Genomic DNA, 12,319 nt, shown 5'->3' with positions numbered 1-12,319 from the left:
CAACCCATCTTTTTAATATTGCCTTTAAATGACTAAATAATTAAATTAAGATTATAAAAACCCATCCTTTTAATATTGCATTTAAGTTACAAAATAATTAAATTATGATTATGTAATGAGTAAAGCACTTTGAGCTGCAACGTTTGCAGGAAAAGCGCTATACAAATAAAGTTATTATTATTATTATTATTATTATTATTATTATTATTATTATTATTATTATTACTACGTCATTGTCCCCACACTCCATATGGATCTGTTGATTTCCGTATTGTTTGTCATGGGTAATAACTATGTAGCGTAAGCGTATAGGGCGTTTGAGTCAACGATTTGGTAGCCTACAGTTACAGACTCTTAAGACGCTTGAGTGACAAGCAAACTGACCAACCGACGTCTCTCTTCCAAACAAGATGGAGGTGTGGCATCTGGCTCCTCCAATAGCAGCTGGGGTGTGTGCTAACGGAGATCCGTCTTTCTCGCAGCGCTGATCATTCCTACAACGTCGTTGATTCGTCCACTTAACAGTTTTGTGACATCGCATAATATAACATCGCAAATAATCCGATCAGGAATAAAAGACCACCAGGTAAGGATGAATGTATTACCGAGTTCCTACAAGTTTATATTCAAGGTATATTCAGTAGAAGCGGTGGGAGCAGTCACACGGTGTTAAAGGTCGTTGGTTTAAATGGACTTACTTCTATAAATTATGAAATACATTCTCTGCTAAACGGATTCTTTAGCTCTAAAGCGAATAACTGTCAGCAAGGCTCGGCGCAAATGTGTAGCGACTCAGAACAGAAAAAAAGATATGCCCATAATAATGTAATGTTACACATGTTGTTGTCGGATAGGCTATGCTACATTCATGCAACAAATCATATAGGCTACATTTGTGTGGCCTAGAGTAGATTTACGTGCGGTAGTCTGCACTATTCTCATAATGCTGTCAATAATAGTCGTTTGGAGTTGTACCTGTAGTTACGCAGTTATAAGCTACGGGGGCGCTGCGATGAAGAGGCCTTATATGGTCTTGTCCTTATATGGTCTTGTCCTTATATGAATGAATGAATGAATGAATGGTCTTTATTGTCATTAATACAGTACAGGTACCAAACAACGAAATTTGGGAGGGGGGGCTCCCCTGGTGCTAGGAAAAAAATACTAAAAACAAGAAGGGAAAATAGCTGGTTTACATAAATAAAGGCTATATACACTATCCACTATACTATACTATACAAATAAAACACTGTGCTGTACTCTATGCTATGCTATAAATATCCTAACATTTCCTATCTCTGAACCTTCTGTACACGAGGGTTGTCATATTGCACATAGTATTATTGCACATTCATTTAAAGTGTCGTAGTTTGCAGGTTTGAAATGTTCACAGTATTTCAGTATTGCACTTGATTACAATCTAGGAGCTGCCATCAAATTGTCTAGATTGTCCAGGGCCTAGAACCTAGGTCTTTGCTGTGTTCAGGGCTTATATGGTCTTGTCCTTATATGGTCTTGTCCTTTTGAAGCTGGTTAATACTTTAGACAGGAGGTCAGGTTGCTGTGGACAACATCACAGCGGCAGAAACAATAGGCTTAAGGAACAATACAGTGCAGTTAACAGAAAGACCATCTTGGCCGTTTTCCCAGCAGAATGTCCCGCGAGCAGGTGGCCGTTGAGCGCGCGAGGAGAGCCTTCCTTACCGGCAGGTCGAAGCCGCTAGAACACCGGATCCGTCAACTGAAGAATCTGCAGAAGTGCATCACTGAGAGACAGAAAGAGATAGCCGAGGCAGTCAAAAAAGACCTCAATAAGGTAAGTAGGACAGGGATGCCTTGTGTGTGTGTGTGTGTGTGTGTGTGTGTGTGTGTGTGTGTGTGTGTCTGTGTGTGTGTGTGTGTGTGTGTGTGTGTGTGTGTGTGTGTGCTTGCGCGTGTGTGTGATTCCATCAACATTTGTCCCCATAGCCTATGAGACCCTACTGTCTCTGAGATGTGTTTATTGATTGTAGGCCTTAGTGTGTTTGTGTTTGTATAGTCTATTAGGCTATGTTTAATACTTTTTTCCATTGTCTATATCTCGCCTGCTCTAGAGTGAGGTGGGGACTCAGCTATTTGAGACTCTGGGGCTGGAGGGAGAGATATCTCTGGCTATTAAGAAGCTGTCAACGTGGGCTGCCCCTCGGCCGGTGGAGAAGAACCTGCTGACCATCTCAGACACGGTGTACATCCAGCCTGAGCCCCTGGGAGTGGTGCTCATCATAGGGGCCTGGAACTACCCCTGGGCCGTCACCATACAGCCTCTCATAGGAGCCATCGCTGCTGGTAGGGCTTGTGTGTGTGTGTGTGTGTGTGTGTGTGTGTGTGTGTGTCAAGTCAAGTCATGTTTATTTATATAGCTCATTTACAATGACAAAACAGCCGCCCAAAGTGCTTAACAGATAAAACACTAGTACACTAGTGTGTGTGTGTGTGTGTGTGTGTGTGTGTGTGTGTGTGTCTGTGTGTGAGAGAGAGAGAGAGAGAGAGAGAGAGAGAGAGAGAGAGAGCTGTCCCTATCCAAATGATCATATTGCCCATTCTGTCATCTATTGTTCTTTTTTATTCTATCATCTATCTTTCTATTCGATCATCCTCTGTTTCCTCATAAGTAAAGTATTGCATAATCGCCTCTCAGCCTCAAGAAGACTGTGTCAAAAGCCAGTCGTTGAACTCTGCCCTCCACTGCGATCAGTGAAGTCACGGGCACTTGCTCTGTCTCCCTCTCTCAGTTGCATAATTCATGTATAATAATAATACAGTGTATATCCCAGCCTGAATAATACATGTCGGCGTATGGAAAGCCTCTTAAGTTGACTCTATGTTTGTATACTGTACACACCCCATATCATGCTTGATCCTTTTGTGTCTCTTTACCCTGTAAGCCCAACCCCATAAGAGGTTAAGGAGTATAATTGTGGATCATTAGCTTTTGAGCAGAGAGCTTTCACTATAGCAGTCAGTCAGTATGAATAGTCTTGTGTAGAATAGAATTCAACAATCTGCATTGACTTTGTTACAAAACATTCCTTTGTATTTAACAACAAGCCTATAGTCTCACAAATGATATCTATTGTATTTCTATGGCTGTGAATTGAATGCATTCATTTGCTGCTGTTGGTTTAGCTTTCATTTGTGAGGCGTTGACATTTTTCATTTAGCATTTGGCAGATTGCAGATTGCCTTACACGTCTCATAAACATTAAGATTAATGAATAGAATAAATGGAGGGGTTGCTGTTGAGTTTGAACGGCGAGTGATGTGTTGGGCTGGACTCTGGCCCTGTTATCAGATCTCAGAGGCAGGTTATGGGCGTTCAGTGTGTGAGAGGTCTTGTCCTGCAGAAGCGCCTGCAATGAAGTCTGCACATTCCAATTCATTTTGCTCAGCTTTTCTAGCTAAGTTTTAGTTTCTGCTAAAACAGCAAAAAACTGTTGAAAAGAAAAACATTGGATGTCCTAATAAAGATCGAGCTACTTTAGTTCGATATTCTGAACTCTAACCTCATCAATCACCCTTAGCTTTTCACTGTGCCATTGCAGCCCCAATGTGAACCACAACTTCTATTGTTCGGACTCTATTGTTTGTACGCCCTACTACTTCATTTGCCTGATTGTCATTCTCTGATTTCCAGGCAATGCTGCTGTGGTGAAGCCCTCTGAGGTGTGTGTTCACACCGCCAAGTGCATGGAGGACCTGCTACCTCTGTACATAGACAAGGTAACAATATTCACACAACCCCACTGCTCAGGGTTCAAACTACACATTGACTCTCGAGGGTGCCCAAGACAGATGATTTTCCACTATGTGCAATATGACAACCCTAGTCGTCTTATCTGTACAGTATAGTACAGTGGATAGTGTACATAGCCTTTATTTATGTAAACCAGCTCCTTTCCCTTCTTTTTTTTTTTTTTTTTTTTTTCTTTCCTAGCACCAGGGGAGCCACCCCTCCCAAATTTCGTTGTTTGGTACCTGTACTATAGCAATGACAATAAAGACCATTCATTCATTCATTCATTCATTCATTCATTCATTCATTTTCGTACTTTAAGGAGGTGTAGGGGAAAAATCTTACTATGTCTTAACAATAATTGGCAGGACAGATTTCCTGTCTTTGTGTCCTAAGCTGTACGAAGGCCACGGGGGGAGGGGGGGAGAGGAGAGTAGATAAGGAAAGGCTGGGAATATTGGGGAGAGGCTTTTTGGAATGCTTGTGCTGGCTGATTAACCAGTCTGTGCAAATAAACTACACTCTATATGAAAACGGATCCTTAACTCTCCTGTGCTCTGTTCTGATATATAATTGTGATCAATTCATTCTACGACAGAGGCCCACATATTTAAATTCTGATGGGGTGGAGGGGGGGCCTTGAATTGTAATCCGAACCCTGCCACCGCCACCCCTCTACATTGACAAAGAATAGGAGACGGTACAGGTATGTGTGTGTGTGTGTGTGTTTGCCTGCTGAACCTCTGTGTGCCGTTTTTTGGTGTATCCAGGAATTGTACCCGGTGGTGACCGGTGGTGTACCAGAGACCCAGGAGTTGCTGCGTCAGCGGTTTGACCACATCTTCTATACGGGGAACGGCACGGTGGGCCGGATTATCATGGAGGCCGCGGCCAAACACCTCACGCCTGTCACCCTGGAGCTGGGGGGCAAGAGCCCCTGCTACATCGACAAGAACTGCGACATCAGCGTGGCGTGCCGGTGAGAACACAAACACTTCTCTCCACAGCTGTGTTTTACATGTACAGATACTGTCCTTGATTGCCCGGTGTACCACCCACCACCCAACGGGATGCATGGTCTGTCGGTATTAGATGATGAGACGATGACGTGGCTTCTGGAGGGGTGTCCAGAAATATAGCCCGGGTGAGCCCCTCAACCAGGTCTCGGGGTGGTAAAAGGGTAGCCCCTCGGCCCCGAGCCTGGTGGAGTGGAGAGGAAACAACAACCCATCCAGGGCTCTACAGTGCGACCATTTCACTCGCATTTGCGACTAAAAATACATCTGTGCGACTAGAGAAATAAATTCACGAGCACACGTGCGAGTACAGATATAAATATATATATATATATATATATTTTTTTTAATTCTAAAAATAAATCTGCGCGAACCGTGTGGCCACATTTTAAGCCGTCAGCCAGCCCGCTACGACCACGGGAAGTCATGTTAAAAGTGAAGTTACTTCTGTTAAACTGGCGCTAAGCTAACATCGCTAATCGCTAACTCCCTCCTGGGCCTTAAAGAGACAAGCGCCCTTTTCTCATCTCAAGCTTCATTAGCTTCATTAGCTCACCACATCTACAGATTTGGTCCCACACACTCCAGATTTGAACCCAAGGTTACAACCAGGGTTAACTACCCAGGGTAGAAAGTAGAAAGCTCTCAGACCTTCAGAACCCATTGAAAGTAGTGGAGGTACTCCAGAAGTCCAAATGCATCTCTAACCCTAGGAAACCCTAGGAAGCAAGTTGCCTAATGGCATGAAAATGCAACATGTTGTACTTGAGTGTGGCAGAGAGGTGGGACCCCCGGGGATGGTGGTGTGCTAACAGCTAGCCGCCGCAGAGGCACCGTGCTGGGCTGGCCACCTCCACATGTCACCACCCCGGGCAGCATGGGGCTGGGGACTGGTCATCTGGATGTGGGGTAGTTTAATACCCCTAGATGTGGAGTTGTCTGGCCACCGTGTGTGACTGATGTAGCCTGACCCAGCAGCAGGGAGGTGGGCAGCATGGAGACAGACCTCTGCATGGCCTGGCTGGGCTGCTAGCTGACAGACCTAGCCCTAAAGCCTGGCTGGGCTGCTAGCTGCTAGCTGACAGGCATGACATGGATGAATGAATGAACATGCTGCTAACCAGGAGAACTTGACACAGCTAGTTACCATAATACAATGCCATCAACTCTGCGTCTAGTAGGGCTGTAGGCATGGGCCAATGTGTGATTTTGGTGCAAAAATTGCAAAATCACTAATAAAAATGTGTTATAATAAAAAATGTCACTGTGCTCCTAAATTTCTTTGTGTGCCCCTAACATTTTTCATTTAGGAGCACATGTGCTCCTAGTGAAAAAGGTTAGCGTAGAGCCCTGCGTTAGATATACTATAACGGAGCGATGTATTTCTACGGAAAGGCTGACTGACGCGGGGCTCATACAATCTCCACGTTTGTTATAGATACGAGTGCTCTGGTGTCTTGCTGGTAGTCAAATATATTTATTTATATATACAGCATATGGATGTTACGTGCCTGTTACCTGCCGCTTTCAGTTCTAGTAGTTTAGATCTCGCAACCAGGGAAACGCCGACATGTGTTAAAGGGAGCAAGACGCGAATCTACCGGCATTTGACTCACGAGTGAACGGCGATAATAGGTAGATATAGGTAGATAACTAGCTTAAGCAGCATAAACACAGCACATTTTGTTTGACAAAATACCTCACTTTTATCATTAGATATAGCTATGAGCTATTTTCCCAGTTATAGCTGTTGTTAGCTCAGGTGTATGGAGGGGCGGGCGTTAGTGTGGAGACACGAGGTAGAGCAGAAACTAGGCCAAATGCAAAAAAACAAGCCAAACTATAACAGGGTAAACACCTATGCAATGACGCTTCTCTAACCAGGATGCCTATGTGTTTACATTAGCCTAGGGATGCAACCTCAGCAAATATTTTCAAGTCAAGACTGTTTGTCAACGTTTGCAGGAAAAGAGCTATACAAATTATTAGGTTATTATTATTCAGGGGTGCAAACTTCCAAAATGTCCATTGCTTCTCAACACATTATTAGATATAATAGCATAAATAACAGAATAAACTCACACACTTACTTACACTCACTTACACGGCATAGCCTACATAGGCCTACTGAGATATGGCACACACACACCTCTCACAGGTACACACACACACCTCTCACAGGAGGGCCACACACACACACACACGCTATATTTACTAAAGCACACACACTGTTGCTACCACTGCAAGTTTTAAGAAATTCTAACTTCATCGTCGTCCTCGATAGGGATGCTCCGATTTATCGGCCACCGATTTAAATCGGCCGATTTCACTCCAAATTACTCGATCGGTGATCGGCAAAAATGGCCGATCGCAAAAACCGATCTTTATTTCTTTATTTATTTCTTTTTTCCTGGGGAAGACAGATAACTGAACAGAAAACATAGGAGGACGTAACAGTATGTAAACCATGAAGGCCACGTTTATGATGTCTTTTATACAGCCATATCGACTGACTTGGGCTTCAGGCCCTAACTGGGGGATAGGCCAGACTTTTACTATGCCATAAAAATGGGTCTGCGTTTACTTGGTGCCTAATGGATCAAAACTTTTGTCTAAAAAGCAAAAAATATGTAGGCCAGTGTATGTATGTAGGCCAATATGTAGGCCATATGAAGGCCAGTCAGTCAGTCAGTAGGCCTACAGTTATGTATTTAAAAAAAAATCGGTATCGCAGGGCTCGACAGTGCGACCATTTCACTCGCAATTGCGACTAAAAATACATCTGTGCGACTAGAGAAATACATTCACGAGCACACTGTGCGAGTACAGATTTTATTTTTTTATTTTATTTTTAATTCTAAAAATAAATCTGCGCGAACCGTGTGGCCACATTTTAAGCCGTCAGGCAGCCCGCTACGACCACGGGAAGTCATGTTAAAAGTGAAGTTACTTCTGTTAAACTGGCGCTAAGCTAACATCGCTAATCGCTAACTCCCTCCTGGGCCTTAAAGAGACAAGCGCCCTTTTCTCATCTCAAGCTTCATTAGCTTCATTAGCTCACCACATCTACAGATTTGGTCCCACACACTCCAGATTTGAACCCAAGGTTACAACCAGGGTTAACTACCCAGGGTAGAAAGTAGAAAGCTCATTGAAAGTAGTGGAGGTACTCCAGAAGTCCAAATGCATCTCTAACCCTAGGAAACCCTAGGAAGCAAGTTGCCTAACGGCATGAAAATGCAACATGTTGTACTTGAGTGTGGCAGAGAGGTGGGACCCCCGGGGATGGTGGTGTGCTAACAGCTAGCCGCCGCAGAGGCACCGTGCTGGGCTGGCCACCTCCACATGTCACCACCCCGGGCAGCATGGGGCTGGGGACTGGTCATCTGGATGTGGGGTAGTTTAATACCCCTAGATGTGGAGTTGTCTGGCCACCGTGTGTGACTGATGTAGCCTGACCCAGCAGCAGGGAGGTGGGCAGCATGGAGACAGACCTCTGCATGGCCTGGCTGGGCTGCTAGCTGACAGACCTAGCCCTAAAGCCTGGCTGGGCTGCTAGCTGCTAGCTGACAGGCATGACATGGATGAATGAATGAACATGCTGCTAACCAGGAGAACTTGACACAGCTAGTTACCATAATACAATGCCATCAACTCTGCGTCTAGTAGGGCTGTAGGCATGGGCCAATGTGTGATTTTGGTGCAAAAATAGCAAAATCACTAATAAAAATGTGTTATAATAATTTTTTTCACTGTGCTCCTAAATTTCTTTGTGTGCCCCTAAAAATTTTCATTGAGGAGCACATGTGCTCCTAGTGAAAAAGGTTAGCGTAGAGCCCTGCATACGCAGAAGAAGAAGAAGATACTGTCTCTCTGTCTCTCTGTCTCTCTGTTTCCAACACAGTATTTTGCTGATGCGTCTCTTCTCTCTGAACCCCGCCCCGCCCCACTCCTTCCTTTCTCTCCTTTCCTCTCGCTCTTTTGACTCTCTTTTGACTCTGCTGTGTGTGTGTGTTGTGTGTGTTGTGTGTGTGTGTGTGTGTGTGTGTGTGTGTGTGTGTGCGTGCGTGTGTGTGTGTTGTAGGCGTGCGACCTGGGGGAAGTTCACGAACTGTGGTCAGACCTGCATCGCCCCTGACTACATCCTGTGTGAGCCCAGCATTCAGGACCGTATTCTGGAGGAGGTCAAGAAGTCCATCAAGGTACATTTACTGGATCATTTACTTGGAGCATTCTTCTGTTTTATGGTGGTCATACACCATACAACTTTGACTTGTCCTTGACACGCACACCGACTCTTTAAGTACTGACATTATACCTAGCCCAAGTTTATATGATTTCACTGGGATCATGAAAATTGGTCAGAGACCCGCAAAACTGTGGTGAAATCGTGTAGTGTATGCCCAGCGTTAGAATGGACAGATGTGGCTATATCCTCAGACCTGGTGGGGGAAGGATATGAGCTATTTGTTCCTGTCGGATGCATAATTCCCCCAGTCCGTCCGCATGCTAAATGAAAGACAGTAGAGGTAGAAAGACCGCGGCACACCTATTTATTTCTTAATTTATTTCTTAATAGCACACATATTTATCTCTTAAAGCACACCTATTTATTAACTGGTTTTTAAATAGGTTCCCTTCTACTGCGCTAGGCTACTGCCTTTTTTAAAATTGTCTTTTTATAGCGCAGGACACTATTGCTACTTGCACAGCACTTTATGTTTAGCACTCTATGTCCCTTATGTCCTGTGTCTTTCATTGTTACTATTGTCTCTTTCTTTTCTGACACAAATGTACAGTGTTGAGTGTCTAGTCCTATTTCATTTCACTGCATGTTTTACTTTGTATTTCAGTGCATGTGACAAATAAAGTACCCTTGAACCCCTTGAAATAGAGAAGTGAGGAGGGATGAACATTACCAATCTGTACGTGTTCTTCCTCTTCTCAGGATTTCTACACAGAAGACCCTAAGTCCTGCCCCGACTACGGCCGCGTCATCAACCAGCGCCACTTCAAGAGGATAATGGCCATGACGGAGGACAGTACCATCGCCCTGGGAGGGGAAACCGATGAGTCACAGTGCTACATTGGTACTACTTAAGGCAATTGCAGTGCTACATAGATACTATTTGAAACGGTGTTGACATAAAACAATTCTTTCTGTTTGTTGGGTTAGTCTCTGGTTCCTTTGGGATTGGTTGAAACAGCGTGGTGACTTTTCACTCATACCAAGCAGAGGAATGAGGAGAGGGGTGTGCATTAGTTACTGGATGTAACCAGTTAACATATATATATATATATATATATATATATATATATATGTTAAATACAGCCCCGACGGTGCTGCGTGATGTCAAGCCGGGGTCAAAGGTCATGCAAGAGGAGATCTTTGGGCCGCTGCTCCCCATCGTGACGATCAGCGGACTGGACGAGGCCATCAAGTTCATCAACGAGAGAGAGAAACCTCTCGCCCTCTATGTCTTCTCGCCCGACGACAAGGTAGCAACACACACACACACACGTTACACACACACACGAATGCACGCATGCTCATCGCACTACTATGGTCGAACTGAGTTTGTTTAAAACATCGTTCTTAAGAGTTTATTTGTTTTCCCTCTCTCCTCCCTCTCCTCCCTCTCTCCTCCCTCTCTTTCCCTCTCTCCTCCCTCTCTTTCCCTCCCTCCGTAGGTGATAAAACAAATGATCGCGCAGACATCGAGCGGAGGAGTATTGGCCAACGACTGTCTGGTGCACTTCTCTGTTAGTGCACTACCCTTCGGTGGAGTGGGTGAGTGTGGTCACCCTAACACACACGCACATAAATACACACATACGCACGCACGCACACACTGACTGTCCTTCTCTCCGTGCCACCTCTCGTAGGGAACAGCGGTATGGGCTGCTACCACGGCAAGCACAGTTTCGACCAGCTGAGCCACCTGCGGCCCTGTCTGATCAAGCAGCTGAAGATGGAGGGCGTCAACGACATGCGCTACCCCCCGCACACCGCCAAGAAGCTGGGCTGGGCTCGCTTCTTCATCCTCAAGAACCCCGACCTGGGCTGGATGGGACGGATGGCGATGCTCGCTGTTATGGTCGTGGTGGCGGCCGTGGTGTTGAAGGTGAGGACGAGGGATGGACGGGGGGGTGGAGGCGGGGCGTAGGGGGGGGAGGGGCAGGGAGAGAGAGGTAGGACCTGGAAGGCTGGATGGGAGGCATGGCGACTAGCTGTTATGTCTCTGGTGGCTGCCATGGTGATAAAGGTCTAGAGGAAGGAGCAGAGGAGGGGAAGAGATAGAGGGGAATGAAAGAGAGAGAGAAAGATAATTTTTTTACATTTACATTTTTTGGCATGCATTTAGCAGACGCCTTATTCCAAAGCGACTTAAGATCAATACATTTGAATACTCAGCAAGTGAATCATTAATCCACCAGTCGTAGCAGGAAGAGTAATCCAGCTCAGGCCCGGGGCCATTGATAGAAGGAAAAACCTTCTTCTATCTCCTTCTTCTAAACCTTTTTTTTGGGGGGGGGGAGAAACAGAGAAACAGTACAAGGGGGGCAATATAAGTTTTTAGGGACACAGTAGAGGGGAAAGCGGGTGTCTTCAGGATTCATTCACTGGAGATTTTTTACGCTGATGTGGTAACTGTGGTGATTGTGATGAGGGAGATCAAATTGAAGAATAGAGGATAATTTGGATGGAAGAAAGATGGGAGATTTGCACAGAAAGTTATGGTCAGAGGTAGGTGATGAAGAGATTATTTGGGGGATGTATATGCATGACACTGACAAGTGGATATGTGTTTGTGTTTTCTCAGCAATATTGGCAATGAGAAGTCGTAAAGATGTCCCAATACTACAAGCCACTTGTTTCCATGGTGACCAGCTGGATCTAGGAATGGATCCTGGCGTCATAGGGCTGTATTAACTTTGACCCAGATAAACTTCTGCATAACGATTACACTGCAAATATATTATGCTAGTCTCACCCTTACCCTTACTGTGACAGAGAGAGAATATGGGAAACTAATAACAATCTATCACCATCACCAGGATTATCAGATTTATAGCACTTTAATCAGTGTAATCTCGTGTCTTAACCTGTTAGCTCAGGTTGCCTATTTTAAAAAGCCTTCCAACGTTTATTCTAGGAACGTTGCTGCTATTTTGCTTCTTATGGATTTTATAGATGAAGGAACAAAACAAAGCAGAAATGCTCTGACTGCGCTTTTTATTATTTGTATTTCACTGTGCTGTGAAGCCACGCCGTTGTCATTAACGAATAATACTACTTAATACTCAATGAATGCTCCTAATGATTCTAGCAATCCTTTTCATGTATGAATGAATAATTATATAGCAAATATATGCTATGACTACCGGTAACTATGGTTCTGATGATATTGGTGCCATATAGTAGTGAAGCACAATTTTAAGGTTCGTGACCATTTCTGTTTTTCATTTCAACTGTTAAAAGAGTTAGTTGACAGTGGATATGTCTTTTGCTTTGTTGAAACTTGTATGT

General features: G+C 44.5%; 1 protein-coding gene across 2 annotated transcripts in view; it reads left to right on the top strand.

Moving 5' to 3' along the window:
• The first annotated feature begins 481 nt into the window (after positions 1 to 481).
• Positions 482 to 12,319, top strand: part of LOC308174536 (aldehyde dehydrogenase family 3 member A2-like) — a 12,448-nt gene continuing 610 nt past the window's right edge. Inside the window, exons 1-11 of one of the 2 annotated variants that reach the window (XM_080549625.1) lie at positions 482 to 586; positions 1,654 to 1,816; positions 2,094 to 2,325; positions 3,674 to 3,759; positions 4,543 to 4,751; positions 8,873 to 8,990; positions 9,737 to 9,878; positions 10,121 to 10,287; positions 10,480 to 10,579; positions 10,675 to 10,913; positions 11,613 to 12,319. The exon at positions 11,613 to 12,319 is cut by the window's right edge and continues 610 nt beyond it. In XM_080549625.1, coding sequence (XP_080405751.1) covers positions 1,655 to 1,816; positions 2,094 to 2,325; positions 3,674 to 3,759; positions 4,543 to 4,751; positions 8,873 to 8,990; positions 9,737 to 9,878; positions 10,121 to 10,287; positions 10,480 to 10,579; positions 10,675 to 10,913; positions 11,613 to 11,627 — 1,470 coding nt within the window. In that variant the 5' untranslated portion in view covers positions 482 to 586; position 1,654 and the 3' untranslated portion in view covers positions 11,628 to 12,319. Of the gene's footprint in view, positions 587 to 1,650; positions 1,817 to 2,093; positions 2,326 to 3,673; positions 3,760 to 4,542; positions 4,752 to 8,872; positions 8,991 to 9,736; positions 9,879 to 10,120; positions 10,288 to 10,479; positions 10,580 to 10,674; positions 10,914 to 11,612 lie in introns of both variants that reach the window. The other variant, XM_080549626.1, reaches the window with a different exon arrangement.

The sequence above is a fragment of the Nansenia antarctica genome (assembly GCF_963989245.1).
Source record: "Nansenia antarctica genome assembly, chromosome: 20".
NCBI lineage: Eukaryota > Metazoa > Chordata > Actinopteri > Argentiniformes > Microstomatidae > Nansenia > Nansenia antarctica.
This window is presented reverse-complemented; position numbering and strand designations above follow the sequence as displayed.